The 21,759-nt window shown below is 40.2% G+C and overlaps 3 protein-coding genes and 1 pseudogene across 12 annotated transcripts in view; 3 read left to right on the top strand and 1 right to left on the bottom strand.

Annotated features, from left to right (window-relative positions):
* The window catches only part of LOC101443502 (merlin-like), a 106,830-nt gene extending 103,721 nt beyond the window's left edge, over nt 1-3,109 (top strand). For all 9 annotated transcript variants that reach the window (XM_058285978.2, XM_058285980.2, XM_058285975.2 and 6 more), the window contains one exon: nt 759-3,109. In XM_058285978.2, the coding sequence (XP_058141961.1) occupies nt 759-794 (36 nt within the window). In that variant the 3' untranslated portion in view covers nt 795-3,109. The remainder of the gene's footprint in view (nt 1-758) is intronic.
* Nucleotides 2,330-8,412, bottom strand: SBDS (SBDS ribosome maturation factor). 2 transcript variants are annotated; one of them, XM_004460698.5, is made up of 5 exons: nt 7,373-8,412; nt 6,619-6,748; nt 5,934-6,134; nt 4,010-4,174; nt 2,330-3,130 (listed from the first exon to the last, which is right to left on the bottom strand). In XM_004460698.5, the coding sequence occupies exons 1-5, from the start codon at nt 7,498-7,500 to the stop codon at nt 3,002-3,004; spliced, it is 753 nt and encodes a 250-aa protein (XP_004460755.1). In that variant the 5' UTR covers nt 7,501-8,412; the 3' UTR covers nt 2,330-3,001. The 2 variants fall into 2 exon arrangements, with proteins under 2 accessions (XP_004460755.1, XP_058141966.1); XM_058285983.2 differs by having other exon boundaries at nt 6,619-6,772; nt 7,373-7,802.
* The window catches only part of LOC101442617 (S-adenosyl-L-methionine-dependent tRNA 4-demethylwyosine synthase TYW1), a 207,021-nt gene continuing 193,441 nt past the window's right edge, over nt 8,180-21,759 (top strand). The window contains exons 1-6 of the mRNA XM_004460697.3: nt 8,180-8,632; nt 9,510-9,640; nt 10,885-11,022; nt 15,345-15,446; nt 16,990-17,184; nt 19,146-19,433. Coding sequence (XP_004460754.1) covers nt 8,629-8,632; nt 9,510-9,640; nt 10,885-11,022; nt 15,345-15,446; nt 16,990-17,184; nt 19,146-19,433 — 858 coding nt within the window. The 5' untranslated portion in view covers nt 8,180-8,628. The remainder of the gene's footprint in view (nt 8,633-9,509; nt 9,641-10,884; nt 11,023-15,344; nt 15,447-16,989; nt 17,185-19,145; nt 19,434-21,759) is intronic.
* LOC111764692 (small nucleolar RNA U3) lies at nt 16,636-16,735 on the top strand (annotated as a pseudogene).

Raw genomic sequence — 21,759 nt, 5'->3', positions numbered from 1 at the left:
CCACCAAAATCAGAGATACTGGGACGCGAGCTTGAGGATAGGGTACAGGTTACTACACATGTGGCTACTGCTTAGTGCTATCCAGTCTTCCCATTATAGCCCACAGAAAATGACATGTGTATGACACATTGGGGCAAATACGAGGCAAATATAGCCAGAGGTGAATGCCCTGAGTACTGAGGAAATCTGTGCTGAACAGAAAACTTCCATGTGGCATACCAGTTTAGCTAATTTTGAAGGATGAAAAGCTATGGCTTAGCTGCCAAAAACACTATAGCAACTAGCCAGTCAGTTCTTTTCACCAGCCACCCTCAGTTCTGATGGCATGGGCCCATTTACTCTGCATTATGAGGTCCAAAGCACGGTGGGATACACAAAAATATCTAAGTCCCCTGGCTTTTAAAGAGTTCACAATCAAGCACAGAAGTTAAGACATTTAAGCAGCTCTCTATAATTCAAGGTAGAACAAACAGGGGCTTGTGAGGGAGTTTCAAAGTGGCACAGGGCAAATAATTCTGTATGGGGAGAGGGAAGGAATACATAAGGGACGTTCCACAGAAAAGATGTTCTAATAGTAGGTGGTTAATTCTGAGACTTCATTCTAAATTTGCATACAACCAGCTTGCAATGAAAGAAGCAAAACAAATCCTTAAAATAACCCATTATAGTGGTGGTACTGGGCAGATGAATCACAAGCCAAAAGTTTTACTACTTTGAGCCATGGGATTAATAAAAGGTGAATTTTTTGTTTCTTATAGGTTCAGAAGCATGACTCAGATGTGATCTACATTTGACATTTCTTGAAGTTCCTGATTTTCAGGAGACAATCAGAATCAGAAAAACTTAAGTCAATGTTGCAGTAACTTTATCTTTTCCTACTCAAGATGCAGCTATTTAACATATGTAAGAACTATGACTTTGAACCTGAAACATCACTTTAACTAAGCTGGAAATGAATGAAAATGTTAACTTCATTGGTTAAAATTATTTCCTGAGACTTCAAGTTTAGCTCATCTTTATAAAATAACAAATTATGTAAGTGAAATGGAATCAGTGAGGGGGTCTTTTTAAGGACTGCATCAAAACAGTAGTTCAATATCGGTGTTAACAAAAAAAGTGTGCATTTCAACATTATCAAACAGGAAAATTTTTTCTGCTACCACAGGAAAAATGTTGACTTTGTAATTTAAATGGAATTTATTTAAAAATGAATGGGTCATTTCTGAGAACTTGTATTAGCGTGACTTCTGTGTGGTTGAAGAGAATGATGCATGAAGGAGAGTTTAGGGAACAGGGTGGGTCGGAGTCCTCAGGCTACCCCTGCCTTAGAACTAGTCAGGGGAGTGGGTGTGGCTCAAGTGATTGCGCTCCCATCTCCCACATGGGAGGTCCTGGATTTGGTTCCTGGTGCCTCCTGAAAAAAACAAAAAAACGAGTATCAGGCAAAAACAAGCAAAAAAAACCAACTCAGGGAAGCCAGTGTGACTCAGTGGTTCAGTGCTTGCTTTCCACATATGAGGTCCAGGTTCAATTCCCGGCCCCTGGTACCTCAAAAAAAACAAAACAAAACAACAAACAAAAAGTCAGTACCTGTGAAGATACTGTTTTCAGTTAAAAAGAAATTGCTGACCACAAAATACACCTGTTTATTGTGTGAGACCATAATGTATCGTCTAGAATATATTTCTTCCAAGGACAAGTAGATTTTTAAAAACTTACATCTTGTCCATTTGAGTTTTTATGTACAATAGTTAAATTCAATTACATTCCAAATAATATTAACTAAGATTTATCAGATGTTTATCAGAACAGGCCCTGTTAGGCACTCTGCATACTACTGACTTATTTAATCCTCCTAACAACTCCCTAACCCCACTATGGACAAAAGACAGAGAAAAGAAAGGGAGTTACGGGCGGCTGACTTGGGAGCAGTGATTAGGGCATCCGTCTACCACATGGGAGGTCCACAGTTCAAACCCCGGTCCTTGACCCGTATGGAACTGGCCCATGTGCAGTGCTGATGCGCGCAAGGAGTGGCCTGCCGCGTAGGGGAGCCCCACGCGCAAGGAGTGCGCCCGTAAGGAGAGCTGCCCAGTGCGAAAGAAAGTGCAGCCTGTCTAAGAGTGGAGCCACCCACAAGGAGAGCTGACAAGATGACGCAATGAAAAGAAACAAATTCCTGTGCCGCTGACGACACAGAAGCGGACAAAGACGACACAGCAAATAGACACAGAGAACAGACAACCAGAGTGGGGGGAGGGGAGAGAAAATAAATAAATCTTATTAAAAAAAAGGGAGTTATTAGAAAGTTGTCTAGAAACACAAGCCATAGGTGAGTAAAAATAAGAGTGGTTTTATTGATTACATATAATTTTAGCTATTTTAATATATATTATAAATTTTAACAATTAGAATAAATGATGTTATTTTTACCAAGAATAAGCTAAGTCATGGCAGCATGTTCAATGAAAATTATTTAAGTCCTGAACAGTCATCATATATCTAATTTTCAGATAATCAGGAAGTCTTCATTCAAACTTTATATTAGGCCACAATACAGTTAACCCTATATACACATTTCATTAAGAAATATGACATTATGCTTTCTTTTCTAGCAAATGCTCTCTTCTTGTCACACACACATATCCTCCAAATAGTTTACTGTAATGTGCAGACTTTCTTGACTTGTATATATCCACTAAAGTTGCCTCAAATAACTTTCACCTTGGGAAGTTATAAAGGCATGAGAAGCAGCACGCGGCCAGTCTGGATTATGTGTCATGGATTTTTGATTTTAGCTTAACACCCAATTTATAATTAAAACTAAATTAATCTCACATTATTATACTTATGTAGGAAAGTCTTTTTGTGCACATATTTAACACAGAGATGGAAAAATGTCAAATAGTTTGAACAAATATTTGGCAGGCCACAGAAAGAAAAGAGTACAGTAGAAAATGAAAACACTTTAGTGTTTTATGGCTGAAGAGATTGATGAATGTCATTCAAATTTCTCATCTCCTTCTTCGACATCTTTTAAATTGAGTACTTCCAAGGAACCTTTGCCTTTTGTCTCCTTTTTAATTAGCTCATCAATTTCTCTGAAGCAGCCTGGGTCAATAAGACACACCTGAAACATTAAATATAGCTGTTAACCACATGAGGAGATCAGTACAATGGAATAAACAAAGTTGTGACTTCCTTTCAGACAAACACATAATGGTTTTAAAATGTCTGCCCTTAAGTGTTCATGCAGGTCCCTATAACAAGGCATTAACCTCCCTATTTAAAGACTGATCCAGATTTCCTTACATGTAAAATAAGGAGTCTGAATTAGGAGATTATGGTTCTTTTTTACACCAAAATTTAGTATTTCATTTTATAATTGAAGAAATTACCTCTCTTTATCCACATTTTATTTTATTTTTATCCACATTTTAAGGAGAAAGAAGCTTGAAGGTTTATTTAGGAACCATCTGTAAAAGTTTTGAAAAGATTTTAGAACTTGAATAATGTCAGATGTGTTGGTTGCCATCCAGTGTGGATACTGACCACAGCTCATTTATTTGCTAAAGCTGCAAACCCTAAAGACTTGAATTCTCAACTGAATTTACAGAATGGTTGAAGATCCAAAGACATGATGCTTTTGCACTTTCTTTAAAATGTTCTGTGGTAAAGAAAGTCGGCAGATTTTTTATCTTATTTCTATTCTCCCCACAATAGAAGACTGAAGGGTAAAATATATCCTTTCATCTAAAATGAACACAACCAGCATGATTTTATCACAAAAAATTTAACTAAAAAACAAAAAACAAACAAACAATGACAAGTTTGTTTAACTACAGTTCAGTTCTACTTAGATCTTGTTATTTTAACTTAATCCTAGGAAAGATGTTTCTGGAAATATCTTTATTTACTGTTTCTACCTGCTAAATGTTTGTTACACTTATTACTGAAATACTATTTCAGCAGTATGGAAGCAAAAAAAATAAGAATAATTTAATCTTACAATTTCCAACTGTTGACTATAGTCTTCACTTTCTATAACCTTGATCAATGGCTTGAGCTTTTCTTTCAGCTTCTTCCCTTCGTTCAATGGAAGAATGAACCGAAGTCTCATGTGAGCACGTTCTATCTTCATTTTCTCTTTTAACTGTTTTATCACTTCCAATGCCTAGCAAGACAAAATTGAAAATGTCTGCAATTTCTTTAATTCTTCGACCATGTTATTTCATTCTTTTTTGTTTTTTTGAGGTACCAGGGCTGGAGATTGAACAATGGACCTTGTATATGAGAAGCCAGTGTTCAACCACTGAGCTACACCAACTCCCTGCATTTTTTTTCCTGGAGGTCCTGGAGATAGAACCCGGGATCTTGTACATGGGAAGCAGGTGCTCAACCCCTTGAGCTACAAATGCTCTCCTCCATGTATTTCTTAAGGCATCCAAAACAAAGGAGTTTCCATCTAGTTTTCTTAGGCAATGATTTCTTAATTATGACATGAGCAACCACATTTATTTATTAAAACAGATAAATTAGACTCCATCAGAATTAAAAACTTTTGTGTTTCAAAAAATAGTGTGAAAAAAGTGAAACTCCAGAAAATGGGAGAAAATATTTGCAAATCATGTATCTGATAAGTGATCAGTATCCAGAAATAAGGGACTCTAAAGCTCAACAATAAAAAGACAAATATTCCAATTAAAAATGGGCAAAGGATCTGAATAGACATTTACTGAAAGAATATATATAAATGACCAATAAGCACATGAAATGAAGTGCAACATCATTAGCCATTATAGAAAAGCAAATCAAAACCATGAGATACCACATCACACCCACTACGATGGCTATAATAAAAAATGGATGAGAGGGAGTGGATGTAGCTCCTTGTTGAATGCCTGCTTCCCACATATGAGGTCCTGGGTTCAATCTCTGGTACCTCCTTTAAAAAAAAAGGATGATAATGTGGAGAAATTGGAATTCATACATTGCTAGAGTGCAAAATGGTGTACCCACTTTGTAAAACAGTTTGACAGTTCCTTGACAAGTTAAACATACCATATGACCCAGAAATTCCAGTCCTAGGTATATACCCAAGAGAAATGAAAACCTATTTCTACATGACAAATTGTATACAAATTTCATAGCAGCATTATTCATAACGGCTAAAAAGTGGAAATGACCCAAATGCCCATCAACTGAAGAAAGGTTAAACAAAATGTGGTCTAACCACATAATGGAATATTATTCAACCATAAAAAGTAATGAAGTGCTGGCACATGTTACAACATGAAGGAACTTTGAAAACACTATACTAAGTGAAGGAGGCCAGACACAAATACCCACATATTGTATGATTCCATTTTATGAAATGTCCAGAATAGACAAACTCACAGAGACAAAGGAGATCAAATGGTTACTTAGCACTAGGGGTAGGGATGGAAAGGTGTGAAGCAATGGGGAGTGACTGCTAATGTGTATGGGGTTTCTTTTTGGAGTGAAGAAATGTTCTGAAATTAGATGGTTCTGGTGGTTGCACAACTTTGTGAATATACTAGAATCCACTCAACTTGAACTTTAAAAGGGTGGCTTTTATCGTTTATGAATTATATGAAATCTAAAAAAGTTAAAATGACCCTTTAAAAATCCCAGATTTATCCTTAAAGGTATTATTTAAATGGGAAGATGAGAATCCTATGTATGTTTGTGTTTAGTTAAAAAAATTACATACTCTCTCTCTGTAATCTCCCACTCTCCTCATCCCCTTCCCAAGGTGGGGAGCGGGGGATAAAACAACAACAAAACCTCCTACCCACAGTACTTGCTTCCAAGCACTCAGTATAATTTTATTACAGACCCTTATTTTAATTATTTCTTCAGGGAAAACTGATTTCCACGGATAAACTCTGATGCCATTAAAACCCACTCACCTGCTGTTTTGTACTCTTGTTGGTTTTAACCGAATAGTGGATGTCTTTCATGGCTCTCTCGATAAGGATAACAGTGTATGGTCTCTTTGTTTCAGGATTCACACATTTGTCTGCTACAATTGTTGCAATGTCTCTAAACATCTGCTCCAGCTGTGTGTGCCGTTCTTTATCTGATACTTGAACTTCTCCTTTAGTCAAAATCTAAAAAACCCCACCAGATTAAGAAAGCCAAAGTCTTTCTTTAGTACACATTATTTGCTAACCAATGACAAGAATTAGTAACTGGGGAGAAAACAACATTTCATGTTTTCCAGCTGTTGATATGTAGGTTAATGATTTTAATTTGCCTAAAGGAAGCTCGGGATTATCATGTTCCCCCAAATTTCAGTTATTTAGAATATTGTGGGCAAAGGGGAAAAGGCAATCTTAGCAAAGGGGCTAAAAGAAGAAATACTTGAAAAGAAATTCTACTTTCAGGAATACATAATATGTAAAAGGTCAAAATGAAGTGATTTAGTAGAAAATTTAATTTCTGGAGGGCTTGAAAGGAAACACTGATGTCCTTAATTATTAAAACATAAAATACTGCAGCTCACATTAATGTGTATTTGCACCAAAAACAAAAACTTTAAATATTAACAAATCTATAAGCACTTACACTATACACGTATAGAGCAGAACCTACCTGCTTACAGATTTCAGTTTGGTCATCTGTTCCAAATGCGCTGACGAGATCTTCCTTCTTTGCAACCTGACCTTTAGAAACATTTACAAACACTGAGTGGGTCTGCAGAACTTCATCAAGGTCTTTTTCCCTTGGGAGGATAGAAGAGAAAGTCCTAAGTAAATACAATCGAAAACTTGAAAATTCGTTCATATTTAAATACAAGAAGGCAACTACATGAATAGCAAGAAACGACAAATAACTCCTAAAAGGACTTAAGTGCTGAGGAAACGATTCCAGAACTCAAAATCACGTTTGTATAGGCCTTTGCACAGTGGAGAAAGACGCCAGATGAAACCCGGGCGGGGCGAGGAAAGGGGAGGTCCAGCTGCTGTCACGGAATCCGAACCCTAGGAGGCAATACTTAAAACGCTTTGGGAAAACTACTGGGGGTGTGGGACATCATAGGTACTCTAATAACGACGGAAGTACCAGTATTTGGAAGACTAGGTTTCTAGCTTTCGTCATTATTTTGGCAAAAGGACCATAATAAGAGGTTTCCTGGTTGTAGGTTTTATGGGGCAAAAAAAAAAAAAACAAACCCAAACCCAAACCAACCAAATAAAAAAAGGAACCACGGGCTTAAGAGCTAACCTCGGGAAAGACACTGACTGCACACGGCAGAAGTTAGTTTTCTATTTCCTCTCCTGACAAGACACGACCTTGGCCCATTCCCTCTACCTGACCAGAGGTAGGCCCAGAAAAAGTCACTCACACGCCGCTCCGCCATCCGACGACCTTATTTTTGTAGCAGGCGATTTCGAAGCGCTTCCCGGCGCGCTTCATCCGTACTACCGCCACATTAGTTAGACGGATCTGGTTCGTTGGGGTGAAGATCGACATGGTGGCTGCTCAAAGACTTCGGTACAGCGAACCAGGAAAGACCCGCGCCGCCCGGCCTAAGGGCCTGCGGCGCTGCGATGTAACGAGCCCGCGCAGCGCGGCGTAATAACGACCGCCGCGCGCACGCTGCCCTTATTAACTCAGCCAGAACTACCCAGCCGACGCACCCGGCTGACTCACTGCGCAAGCGTCTGATGGAGCACTAGTTGGGCGAGGAAAAGTGAGAAAAGCCTGCGCAGTGTGGCTTTCACGACATCATGCCGCGCCAAGAAGAGAGGCGCCCTTTCTTGACGTGTCTACTTTCGCCAATGAGCCAAAGAGTTCCGCCAGGCTGGTTGCACTAAATGCTTAGCGGCCGGGTGGAAACCGAGGGCCGGCGCCGCATAGTTCCGAGGAAATCAGGAGCCACACCTACTCTAACCTTTTATTTTGGAAAATTGTAATATAAAAAACGTATATAGAGAAAAAGGTAACGAATCTCCATATACCCATCACCTCGCTTCGACAATTACCAACATTTTGCTATTGTTTTGTTCTCTCTCATTTTTTGCTGGAGTATTTGAAGGCAAAGAAGCATATGGCTTCAGCCTTAAATACTTAAGAATGTATCCGTAAAAGACACACGCGACGAGGTTAACCACCATTCCTTAACTTTATAATCAAATTACCCTTAAGTAATGCTTTTTTAACAGTAGGTTTGCTCTGATTGGGATCCAAACAGGCCCACACATTGCATTTGGTTGATGACTTCCTTAAGTCTCTTTCAACCCCTCACCATTTTTTCCCCTCACGCCGCTCGTTTCTGCAGGACCCCAGTCGCAAGCCTTCCAACGCCTCGCGGCCTCTGGGCCACCGAGCGCTCGCACGAGCTCCGATCTCTGCGCGGTGCTTCCTTCACAGCCCGCCCCTTCCCGCTCAGAGCCAATCCGGTGGGGGCGGTGGGCGCGGCGGGCGCCGGTCTTCTCTGCCGGCGAGTGGCATGGCTTCCCTCAGCGCGGCGGGCTCGGGTCGTAGAGCTAAAGCTCCGAGATAGCTAGCATTTGCTACCCGTACTAGGGCCGGACCCCAGGCTCTCCAGGTCCTGGGTTCTAGTCTCCAGGCTGCCGCAGGCCCCGGGATCGGAGGAGCATGGGTAAGGACACCAAGGACAAGGGTCGTGGGGCAGGACGGAAGAAAGCCGTGTTTTTGAGACCGTTTCCTGGCGGAGTGTGGTCCTGGGGTTTCTTCCTTCAGGTTGTTGGCGTTTGTCAGCTCGGGACAAACGCCGCTGAGGAGAGGGGAGACTGATCCTTGCTTTTGACCTGGCTTTTGCCTTTTAAGGCTAGTGAATGAATTTAGAAGGAAACTGGGCTCCTAACCCTGAGTAAAAGGCAGAGAAAACCCCCCCTTCTTCCCACCTAGTTTACCTACTTGTGTTGGGACGGTCGCTCCTTTCTAGAGTGGAGCAGCACTTGTAAACTTTTAATTTCAGGCTTCGCCTTTTGAAATTGCCTCCAGATTCGAGGCAAAAGTGGGCGTGAGATCAGTTAACTTCACAAGTTAGCCATAGGTCTTAAAAAATAAAATTAGGAAAAAGGGGCACACTTTTACCACTATATTAAGCATTTCTTAAGTTGCAAGTATAACAAAGCGAACTTAAATCATAGTTCCATATTAGATGCTTTCATTTTGTTTCCTTCTTGCTTCCAGATGCTTTTGTCCAAATGAAGGTACAATTTTATATTCTGGGTTTTTTTTCCTTCAGTTATCGTTATTTTATCACTTTACCATATAGTGTATTATTACCATATAATGTAATACCGTAGTGTATTACAGAATTGATTTTCTGTAGATTTCTTAGCCAGGTTGATGAGTATGAAGGTTTTACTTAATTTTTGTTCTGAAAATAGGGATGAACATCTTATGTATGCAATTTTTAACAAAATTATGTATCATTTATTTTAAAATAGCAGTGAACATCTTTTTATACGTAACTTTAAACAAAATTATATGTTTCATTTTAAATGTAGGCTATTCTTTGGATACATGGGACTTCTCCTCACCTTTAATATCATTATGGATAAATAGATTTTACATATATTTGGGTTTTGCCTTTGGCATTAGCCTTTGGATTTGTGTCCAGATTGTCATCAAGAAGCAGGTAAGTGGAGTTATTTTACTTTATTTTTTAAATAGGAGGGCATTTAAAGCATCAGATTTTATGGAGAAAAGAGTGCAAATTTTTGAAGGCTTTCAGAAAATTACGGAAAAGCAAAAAGGTACTTTAAATCACTTTTGTTTTTGGTCTCTTAGACTTTTTATATTTATTTATTTTATGAGAGAAGTTGTAGGTTTACAGAAAAATTGTGCATCCCATATACCACCCTATTATTGACACTTTGTATTGGTTTGGTACATTTGGTACAATTCATGAAAGAACGTTTTTTATAATTGTGCTATTAACTTTAGTCCATTGTTTACAGCTTTAATGCTTAAAAATTTAACTTATCAGAGACTAGGTTATTGTGGGCTAAATTATTTACTTTTTCTTTGCTGGGCTGTGGAAATCTTATTCTTCAGATACAGGATGATATTACAATGAAAAACTCAACTTTTATTGAAACAAAACAATAAAAATTCCCAAAACTATTTCCACCTGTAAGGAGTGTAGTAGTTCTCTTTTCCTATCCATTAATTAAAGATAGGAAAATAAATTTCTACTGTTAATGGTAACACATTATGGATGAAAATATGTATAGTTTTACCCTTTTGGGAATGGGAATCTTTATAGTCTTAAGAAATGTCAGGAAGTGGATGTGGCTAAAGCAATTGGGCTCCTGTCTACCATATAGGAGGTCCAGAGTTTGATACCCAGGGCCTCCTGGTGAAGGCAAGCTGGCCCGTGTGGTGAGTTGGCCCACATGGAATACTGCCATGCAGGAGTGCTGCCCCGTGCAGGAGTGCTGGCCCTCGCGGAGAGCTGACACAGCAAGATGACGCAACAGAAAGAGACATAGAGGCGATACCATGGGAGGCACAGCAGCAGACCAGGGAGCTGAGATGGTGCAAGAGAATGATCGCCTTTCTCCACTCTGGAAGGTCCTGGGACAGTTCCCGGAGCCATCTAATGAGAATACAAGCAGACACAGAAGAACACACAGTGAATAGACATAGAGAGCAGACAATGGAGGGAGGGGGGAGAAATAAATAAATCTTTAAAAAAAAAAAAAAAGAGAAATGTGGGTCCTAAAGGATTGAATTATACCATGGGGTTAATTTTCAAGAGTAAACAACCACAAAAAATTAAGACAATAATAAACTGTATTTGTGCTAATTTTCATCTCAGTCAGTGTTGGGAGAAGATTTAGAATTGATGGAGAATATGTGCAATCATTTATTTTCAAGGGCAAGAACCCACAGGAGAAATCTGTTCCAAAAACAACTGAGGATTTAATGTCAAATGGTTATACCTCTCTTCAAAAGAAAGAAATCTTTGTGTCTGGCGTGAAGATTTTCTATGGTTCCCAGACTGGTACAGCAAAGGTAAGAAGAGCTATATATTATGTTTTTCCTTGGGTTTCCTGACCTTTAGTTTAAAACTTCCCTGAAAAGTAGCTTTTAGCAGGGAACTGAATTGATCATCTAATCTTTTTTTTTTTCAGTGCTTTCTATTCTCTAAATGTATCTGGAGGCTTACTGCTTCCTTGTTTTGAAGGTGACAGCTGTTTAATACTTTCTAGGAAAAGATTCTAAGTAAGGCTAACATGAAAAGGAATTTTAAAAAGTCAGGGCCCCTTGTTTTTTTTAATATTACCATCATTTAAGAAGAGGTTTCTACTGCCCTCTTGTGGATATTATGTAGAATAATCTTTTTTGGATTTTCAGGAGTAGTTACTTTGCTCCCTAGCATAGTTTTAATAAGTTCAACTATGAGCAACAGAGGTGGGAAACCAGAAGTAAGGCAAAAAACTACCCGAGCAGTTAAGGGACCTTAGGGACCTAAGGGCCTTCATCCAGAGTCTCTTTACTCTTGCTTATAAATTAAAATAAAAAACAAAAAACAAAAAAATTTATACTTGCAGATGATACGTGCAGAAGCAAAGAAAGTTTGTAAGAATATAATGTATTTTATTATATACATATATAATAAAAAGTACTCTTCTGTTTTTAGTTCCTTGGATGTTTACTTCTTTAATTATATAATCTGCTTATGTTGTTTTTTTCTAGACCTCTGAACTTTAGACAACAGCTGTCAACTCCCTATATTAGTCATTTAGCACAAACTTTCCTCATCTCAGTGGCTTAATAATATTGTTGCTGACATCATAGTTGATATAGGTTGAATGACTCTCCTCCATCTTAAAGCTGTGCTCTCTGAAATTTTCTTTATTCTTCCTTCACATTGGATTGAGTCGTATTTGGCTGAGTATACAAGACTAGGTTAAAAAACTTTCCTAACAACTTTTGAAGGGGTCACCCCTTTGTCTTTTCTTACTTACTGCTTATGAAAAGGCTATTGCTATTCCCCTTATTCCTTTGTTGATGACTTGATTTGTGTGTGTTTCTGGAAGCTTTTAGCATCACTTTTTTCTCCTTGATGTTTGAACATTTTGTAAGAAGGTATCTAGTTTGGGTTATACTTCAGCCATGGTACTCGACAAGAGCTTGTCCTATACTTGAACTCTTTTGTTTTGCGAATTTATGTCCATTAGTTCTAATACTTCTTGGCTAATTTTTTCCTTTCTATTTCCTGATCTTTCTTTCTGGGGCTCCTGTTAGTTGGATGTTGCCCCTCATGGATGGTCTTCTGTGTCGCACAGCTTTTCTTTCATACATTTTTGTTACCTTCTCTTTCTCGATGGTTAGATTTCAGTTCAGAACCTTTTTTTGGTATGTTTTACTTCAGCTCTTTGTCTCTAATTGCAAGAAGATCTTTTTTTCCATTTGATTTTTGTAGCATCTTGTTCATAATTTATGAATCCATCCTCTTGAATTCCTCCTATTTCTGTCCCCTGATTTATCTGCCTTCTCAGTTTTTCAGCTGCAGCTATTTCTTTTCCCTGCTGCTGGTTCTCATCTTGTTCTTGGAGATGCATAGTTTTCTCTTCATATTTAGGATGATGGCAAAGCTAGAGTGGATTTTCCCTGTCACCATGCTGATAGCATTGTTTTCTCTGTGAATTCTTGCTAGGTGCTCTGTGTAGGGTGGGAGGGGGCATGTCATGTTACCCCTTGGCTCCACATCTGCCTCCAACTCCACACCAATTTTCTACTCTGTTTTATAGTAAAACTCATTGGAAGGGCTATCTGTACTTGCTTTCTCAAATTTCTTTACTCCTATTTTTCTTGAACCACTCCAGTTAGACTTATGTGCCCACATATGCTTCCAGTGGCTTCTATGTGGCCAATTTATTCTCAGTCCTCATCTTATTTGACCCCTTAACTGCATAACCATTCTTTTCTTCTTGAAATACTTTCTTCATTTAATTTTCATATCACTATTCTCATGATTCTCCTACTTTACTGGGGCCAGTCCTTCTCATGTCATTTGCTGGTTTCTCTTAATCTTCTCGACCTTTAAACATAGGAGTTTCTCAGGGCACAGTTCTTGGACTCCCAGGCTGTCTCTGTTGCACCTATGCAGCTCTCCTACTGCAGCATGCAAGCAGCCACAGGCACTACATAATGAATCGGCATGGCTGTGTTCCAATAAAACTGTATTCATAAAAACAAGTAGAGGGCTAGATTTGGCCTATGGGCCTTAGTGAGCTGACACCTGTACTAGATGATGATTTCTAAATTTATGTTTATAATCTGAACTATTGCCCTGAACTCCAGATGTCAGTATCCAGTTAGCTGTCTTACCTCTTCATATGGAGGTCTAGTAGGCATCTCAAAATCAGTATGCCCAAAATAGAACTCCCAGTTTTCTGCCCAAACTTGTTCCACTTGTAATCTTCTTCATTTCACTAAATGGAACCTTCATCCTTTTGCCCAGTTCCAAAAATCTTTGATGTCTCTCTTTTTCTTTTATCTTACTTCCACTCTCTCAGCAAATTGCCTATTTATTCTACTTTCATATTCCATCCAGACGCTAGCCACTCCTCACCATCTACTGCTTCCAGCCTGGTCCCGTCCACCATCATGTTTTGCTGGATTTCTGCCATTGTCTCCCCATGGGTCTTGATTCAGCCCTGCTTCCCCTCCTCTCTCCACTTCAGTATATGCCCAACTCGACAACTGCAGTGACTCTTTGAGAAACTTAAGTCAAATCATGTTACTCTTCTGCTTAAAACCCTGCAATGACTGTGCCCTTCACGTAAAGTAAATGCCAACACTCACTGGCTGAGGGGCCTCCATGCACCTGCTCTCCATTATCTCTCTTACCTCATCTCCCTGGTCCCCACTTCTCCAGGCCTGTTAACTTCCTTGCCGAGGAAGTTAGGCCTTTGCACTGAAATGTTTGCTCCACCTGGGATTGCCTCATGGATTGCTCCCTCATTTCCTTCAGGCTTGGTTCAAATCTTATTTCATCTCTGAGATATGTACCCTATGACCCTCTGGAAAATAACCCTCCCCCAAGCCTGTACTCAGCCTCTTTACCCCAATTAATATTTCACTGTAGCACATATATCATGCCCTGACATACTGTGTATTTCCTTATGTCCTTGTTTATTCTTCATTAGAATATAAGCTCCCTGTGGGCAGAGACTATGCCTATTTTGTTCACCGTTGGGTCACTATGGCCCAGAACAGGGGCTGGCACAGTAGATGCCTAACAAATAGAAAAATGCCTGGCAAGCTTAGCTTTAGCCCTGGGAGGTAGGAAGCCATGTATTAGACTATACAGCAAAGGAGAGGGGCATTGTCCTGGGGGCCGACATCTGGGCTTGAAACTTTAGTTTCATTTTGTTTGAAGGAGAGCTGGCAGGTGTTTTGCTGGGGGCTAACACTGTCCAGGCTCTAGGCCTATCTGTGTGTATTTGGCCTGTGGACAAATGTTAGTTCATCACCTCTTTTCTGCCCCATGGCTCCTTCTGTCTTTGGTTGTAGTGGCTTTCTCTTAGCCCAGCATCTCTGTGGGCACATTAGCTCCCACCTCTGGCTTTCTCCCATCTGTCAACTGCTCCTGTTGGCTTTCTGTTTTTTTTAAGTATTTATTTTATTAATTTATTTCTCCCCACCCCCTTGTTGTTTGCACTTGCTCTCTGTTTGTCTTCCTTTCAGGGGGCACTGGGAACTGAACCTGGGGCCTCCCATGGGAAGGGAGGTACCCAGTCATTTGAGCCACCTCCACTCCCTGATTTGTGTGTTCCTCATTATGCTTCCCCCACTGTCTCCTGTTGCATCATCTTGTTGTTTCAGTTCACCGTGCCAGTCCGCTGTCTTGCCTGTTCTCTCCAGGAGGCACTGGTAACTGAACCTGGGACTTCCTGTGTGGTAGGTGGGAGCCCGGTCGCTTGAGCCACATCCACTTCCCTCCTCTTGGCTTTCTATCGTCCATTCAATAGTGTCCTTTTCCCTATTTCCTATTCTTTCCACTATTCACTATTTCTTTATCAGTAGATATATATATATATATATATTTATTCTGGTGGAGCAAAGCAGTTAGGATGCTAAAAGCCAATATAGACATTTTAGCCCCATATACCCTTGGAGAGTGAGACAACATGGCTGAATGATTGATTCCATAATGATGCTTAAGAAAATGTAAGAGTAGTATTTGTGTTTATGATGTTAAATGTCACTCAGAAAAATTTTCATGAGGAATCCCTCATTCCCTTCCTAGTGATGCAAGGTAAATACGGACTGTATTTTGCTCATTTGGCTTATGGATAACTCTTATTTGATTTTTTCCCCATTAGAGATTTGCAACAATTCTTGCTGAAGCAGTTACCTCCCTTGATCTGCCCGTGACAGTTATTAATCTGAAAGACTATGATCCGGATGATCATCTTGTAGAAGAGGTTGGTAATTATCTCATTTTTTCTTTAATCAAAACCCTCAAATGTAATTGACCTCCCATCTTCCGGGATAAATAGAATTTTCAGAGTAAATTAAATTTTCCTGCCCAGGGATTTCAGCTGGTTGAGTTTTTGGTGTAAATCGGAGGCTCCAGATGCATGGTGTAGAGTACTGATTCTCCAGTGGAATTGGCCTGTCCCTCTGATGTGTTAGATTCTCCTGGGATGAGGGTTGAGGTGGGAACCCTTGCATGGTTTGACGCTCGCTCCTGCCCCTTCCACACCCCACTTCAGCTCTCAGAATGAAGGGACTCTTGCTAGTGGTAGCAGCATGTTGTTTGCAAGCCAAAAGGTTGGGAGCTGCTCATGTGGGGGGAGGAGTTAGAGAAGTAGAGAAGTATCCCCTTAGACTTAGATGCATGACTTAGTTTCCATGACAGCTTAATTTCTTCACCTGCAAATTGCCCCTCCCCCTTACCAGTGGCAGCCAGTTAGGGGATTTTCCTTAAAGCATGGTTCTCAAAGTATGGTACTTGAACCAGCAGTTCAGCATTTCCTGGGAGTTTTTTGGAAATGCAGATTCTTAGGCCCTAGCCCAGCCCCACTGGATCAGAAACTCTGGGTGTTGCGCCATGTTCTTACGAGTGCTCTTAGTGATTCTGATGCAGCTAAAGTTGGAGAACTACTTCGAGCAGGGTTTGACAAACTTCTGCTATAAAGGACCAGGTAGACAATAGTTTCAGCTTTATGTGCAATTTAGCCCCTTGATTCTGCCATTGAAGCACGAAATAGCCATGGATGATATGTAAATGATGGATATAGGCTGTGTTTTTTAATAAAAGTTTATTTATTTACAAAAACAGGCCGCAAGCCAGGTTTGGCTTGTGGGCTGTATTTTACTTGTAACTGTCCTTTTTTTTTTTTTTTTTTTTATACAAGAAAGCATGTTGGAGTACAGTTGGGTGAGCTTAAATCTTTAAATTACTTGTGAAAAATTATTAGCAACCTTCAATACTTAATAGTAAGAGATTACTTGTAACTTACCTTGCAACTTGGAACTATTAAGATATATTCAAGCAGATGAAATACTGTGGCTAGCAATTACAGGATAGATTTTGTTTCCTCAGAGAGATGATGGTGCCAAGTGTTAAGTTACTTAATATTTAAAAAGTTTTGTTGCTCTGATTTTTTAGGGAGAATATTTTAGAGACATTTCTGTAATTTTTTTCCCCCTGATTTTGGGTTTTGTTTCAAATATGACAAATCAGAGATGATAAGAATTGATAGTCTGAAAAGTGGATCAGAATATATGATGGGCGGAGGGCACCAGGAAGCATCCTGGCTGGAGCAAGGGACTCTTTTCTTTCCCCTCTGTCCTTGCTGAATTTTCTTTCACTTTTGAAAGTAAGTCATATTTAAAAGCACCCTTTGTCCTCAGAAATTAGTGTGATATAAATATCAGTGTTTCAAGAATATTTTTTTTTCTTTGAGAAACTTAAAAAAATATACCTTGAATATTTCCTGAAATAATGACTTCCTTTGTTAGATTACGAGTAAAACTGTCTGTGCCTTCCTGGTTGCTACATATACCGATGGTCAGCCAACTGAGAGTGCGGAGTGGTTCTGCAAATGGCTGGAGGAAGCAGCCCATGATTTTCGATTTGGCAAAACTTATCTAAAGGGTATGAGATATGCTGTGTTTGGCCTGGGAAATTCTGCCTATGCAAGCCACTTCAACAAGGTAAGTATATGTTGAAGTACAGGGTGAAATCTGCCTTTAATTAAAAAAAAATTTTTCACCCTTATGTCCCCCCGTCCCTGGTATATGAAATAATTCACAAACTTACTGGTGTGTAATAACTTCCTTTGAAACTTAGAATTGCTACCTATATGTATTAGTCAACCAAAGGGGTGCTGATGCGAAATGCCAGAACTCTGTTGGCTTTTATAAAGAGTATTTATTTGGGGTAGAAGATTACAGTTACCAGGCCATAAAGTGTAAGTTACTTCCCTCACCAAAGTCTGTTGCCACATGTTGGAGCAAGATGGCTGCGGATGCCTGCCAGGGTTCAGGCTTCCTGGGTTCCTCTCTTCCCGGGTTCATTGCTCTTCCTGCTCAGCTGTTCTGCTTTTGCCACAAGACCAGCTATAGAATATCAGGCAAATGTTCTCTCCCTGAGGCCTTTGCCTGTGTTTAATGGAGACTTCTCTCCTTCCTCAGCTATCTGCTTCTCTATGTGTTTACTTCCTGGGCTCCAGGATCAAAACTCCAACCTCCTCTCTCTGCAGTGTGGTTTCTCAGTGAGTCCCCACCCACCAAGGGGGCGGGCACTCAATGTCCTAGTGACATTGCCTAATCAGAGCCTTAGTCATTATTTAATCAAGTAAAAGTGAAAACTCTGAATCCAATATAATCTAATATGCCCGGGGGGACAGGCCAGTTTACAAACATAATCCAGTATCTATTTTTGGAATTCATAAACAATATCAAACTGCCATACCATATATATGGAAGCTTGACTTACAGTAGGCACTAATCAATTTTTGCTGATTAAAATAATGAATATGCCTTGTATTGTGTAGTGTCTTAGTGGCCTGGACTCATGGCTTATGAAGTCTAGCCTTTGTCCCCAGGCAGCACCTTGTGGTTGAAAGATTGCTGATTCTTTGCACTTTCTCCTCTGCCTATTCTCTGAGCAGCCTTTTCTGTCTGAGCTAAACCTTAGTACAATTGAACTTCATTTAAAAAAATCATTAGTTTTTAAAGGAAAATAGTGTGTCTACTGGCCTTTAGGTGGGAAAACTTATTGTTAATGTTTCTGTTGTTTTTCTGTTTTCTTTTCCTTCAGTGGAGTTAACTTGACTCCTTTTCTTTTGCATCCTATTTTCCATACTTTTAAAAATAAAAATATTTTCCCTTTTTGGCAGAGCCTCTCTATTTCTCAGTGGTTTGCAAAAGTATGCTTTCGTCTGTGTACATATCCCATATACAGGCCACAGCCCAGCTTACCTATCTGGTGAAATATGAGTAAGGATGAATGTGGGAAGCTTTTTGTAAAATTGTTTTTATTCAGTTGTTATATCACTGTGTGGATTTCCCCCTTGTTTTCAAAAGAATTAGATGAAGGATTGTACAATTCAGATATACAAGTATTTTGTTTAGTATCTTGCCAGTCAGGAAGCATGTTAAGTCCCAGAATGTTTCACTGCGATTCGTGATCACCCCCTCAGCTTAACTGCTTCATATTGCAATGAAATCGATTTGTTGAGTTCATGAAGTCATGTTTGGTCTTTGGTTACATTTGCACTTTATTATTGAACGGGCTATGGCCCCATAGGCTTTGTTACATTTTTGCAATTAATTTGTTTTGCAAATGAGTTATTTTATCCTGACTATGGTTTTGAGTAGTTAAAAGAATTTTTTTTTGGTTATTAATGCTTTGTTTAATAAAAAGTTTGTTTAGCCCTTGCTTTTTGCTTTTTAAATCTGATACAGAAAATTGGAATATATAAAGTGCAGCCCTTCTGGGTCGAGTGGGAGGCTGGAGGGCTGGATGCCCCTTTTTGCTGAGACAACCCCTCTTCGTAAGTAGCAGCTTTGACAAGGGGCCTCAGAGGAACTTGGGCGTTTGCAGAGCAGAGTCAGAAAACCTCTGGTTTAGAGGATTGTGCTTTGAACACAACTACCACTTTTGCTTGCAGGTTGGCAAAAACGTGGATAAATGGCTCTGGATGCTTGGTGCTCACCGCGTGACGACCCGAGGGGAGGGTGACTGCGATGTGGCTAAAAGCAAACATGGCAGCATTGAAGCAGACTTCAGAGCTTGGAAGACCAAGTTCATCTCCCGGCTGCAGGTACTTCGTAAAGGAGAGAAAAAATCCTGTGGTGGCAACTGCAAGAAAGGCAAATGCAGATCTAATCCGCCGGGCCCAGAAGAAAAGGAGCGCGATCCTCACACTCAAGCTGGAGGGCAGCACAGAGACACTGAGGTAGGAAGCCTATGTGGCCATTTCCTGCCGCTTGCCTCCTGTGTTTGGGGTTACCGAACCTTACCCCTGCGCTGAGAAACCATTTCATGACTTCTAGTTCGAAGGAAGATCTGAAACTCATGGGGTGGGGGGGTGTTTTAGAGAGTGTTGCCTTTGGAGCTAAGCCACATTGTGCTAGATGCTTTCATATAGTTCTTCTTCAGCATTGCACTGTTAGAGCCAGGTACTATATTAGTCAGGGTTCTCCAGAGAATCTGAGCCAACCGGTGGTATTTCGAGAGATTTATCATAAGGAACTGGCTCATGCGACCATGGAGACTGGCAAGTTCAAATTCCATAGGGCAGGCCGCAAGCTGGAAACTCTGGTAAAGGTAAAGTGGAAGTTGAGTCTGAATTTCCCAGGACAAGCTGCTTGCTTGAGGCAGAAATTCTTCTCTTTGACTTCTGAAATCCTCAGTTTTGGCTTTTAAGGATGCCATCTGATTCAGTGAGGAGAGTCTCCACATTGCTGAGGGCACTCTCCTTTGTTGATTGTAGATGGCAGTCAGCTATAGATGTAAGCAGCTGATTACAGGTACACATCCCGTCCATGAAGTACATTAACAAGCAGACCAGTGCTTGACCAAACAACCAGACACCATTATCTAGCCAAGTCGACAGATGAAATTAACCACTGCAGGTAGGTTTTTAACCACTTCTTGCAGTTTAGGAAGTGGAGGCCAGAGAAGTTAAATATGTCCAAGACTGAACTTATGTCTTATTCTTAAACTACATATTGCTCCTGACCTCTTTTATTTAATGACTCTGTTGGTTGCAAAAACTTGATGTATCTCCTTCTTCCTTCTTTAAAGACCCTGGTTCCTTTGAAGTTCTCTTATTAGGCTGTATCACCTGTTGCAGTCTTCCCAGCTGTTGTCTTTTGACTACCTGGTTACTTGCATCATTCTAGAACAACTTTAGCTTATGACCCTCATTACTGCCATTATCCTTTGTGGCTAATGCAGCCATGTAGATTTTTCCAGCACCTTGATGTACAGGTTCTCTGATCTTTGCACGTTTAGCAACCTTTTTCTTCACGGACTTCTGCCTCCCACTTCCATGGTCACCTCTGAAATTTCAAGTTCCTATGACTCTTTCTCTCACCTCATTCTGTTTCCCTACTTCAAATATTCTTTTGATTCTATTTGATCCCATAACTTCTTAGTTAGTCTTTTAGTTTCCTAAAAGCTACTGAAAGCAATATATTGGAAATGGGTTGGCTTTTGCATGAGGATTTATTAGGTTGCAAGCTTACAGTTCTGAGGCCATGAAAGTGTTCAGATCAAGGTGTCATCAGATGATGCTTTCTTCGCGAAGACCGGGCACATGGAGGCTTCTGCCGGTCTTTCCTTTTCTTTTGGGTTTTGTTGCTTCAGCTTCTGGCTTCCTCTTTTCTGGGTTCCATTGATTTCAGCTTCTTTTTCTCCAGGCTTTCTCTCTCTGCTTCTGTGTGTTTTTCTTTGCCTTTTTCTCCTTATTCATCCTGTTTATCAAGGATTCCAGTAAGAGGATTAAGGCCCACCCTAGGTTACACTCTACCAAAGTAAGTAAGCCAATCAGAAGTTTCTACCTACAAGAGGTTCACACCCACAGGAATGGGTTAGCTCTAACGACAGGATTTTCTGGGGTCCATCCAGCTTCAGACTGTCACAGATAGTGGAAACTTCTTACTTCGCTTCCCTCCTACTTGAAGTTTAGATTTTTATATTCTCTTTTGAATAAACATGTTTGCTTTCCTTGCCTTCCACTCCCTGTTTTAATGATATTGGCCAAACCCCAGGCCTAGTTGAGATCTACTCTCTGCCTTCCCTGTCCTGCTGCTTTCTCTTTGAACACAGAGTCATGACCACAGGCCTCAAGTGTCCCTCAGAACAGCCTGACTGTTTCACGACACTCCCTTGGAAGCTCTTTCCCATGCTCTCCAGGTTGGCTGTTTCATACCTTCTTTCTCCCCACCATTCCCTAAATTCTCACCTGAAGCCACCAGAGGGGCTGCTCTTATTTTACCCCCTACTCGATCTTCAGATCTTCACCATCTTTCCCATCACCAAAGACCAAGTATCTGGTTTCTGTCAGAGATGACACTCTCTGTGGGCGCCGTTCAATCAAGAACTTCATTTCTTCACTCCTGCCACATTAGTCTCCTCCTCTCTTCTAGATCCTTCTTGTCAATATATAAACATACTCTGTAATCACCTTGGGTTCACACACAAACGCAAGAGCAAATAAATCAATCTTTTCTTTATTCTCCATCTTCCAGCTATTTTCTGCTCTTTTCTAGCCAGTC

This window comes from Dasypus novemcinctus, chromosome 23 (genome assembly GCF_030445035.2).
Source record: "Dasypus novemcinctus isolate mDasNov1 chromosome 23, mDasNov1.1.hap2, whole genome shotgun sequence".
Classification (NCBI taxonomy): domain Eukaryota; kingdom Metazoa; phylum Chordata; class Mammalia; order Cingulata; family Dasypodidae; genus Dasypus; species Dasypus novemcinctus.
This window is presented reverse-complemented; position numbering and strand designations above follow the sequence as displayed.

Excerpts from the sequence above, each read along its gene's own strand:
- SBDS (XM_058285983.2), bottom strand. The coding sequence starts at position 7,500 with ATGTCGATCTTCACCCCAACGAACCAGATCCGTCTAACTAATGTGGCG. Across the intron at positions 6,773-7,372 it reads GTCGGATGGCGGAGCGGCGT|GACTTTCTCTTCTATCCTCC; the intron begins GTGAGTGACTTT and ends GTATTTACTTAG. Across the intron at positions 4,175-5,933 it reads ACAAGAGTACAAAACAGCAG|GCATTGGAAGTGATAAAACA; the intron begins GTGAGTGGGTTT and ends TTGTCTTGCTAG.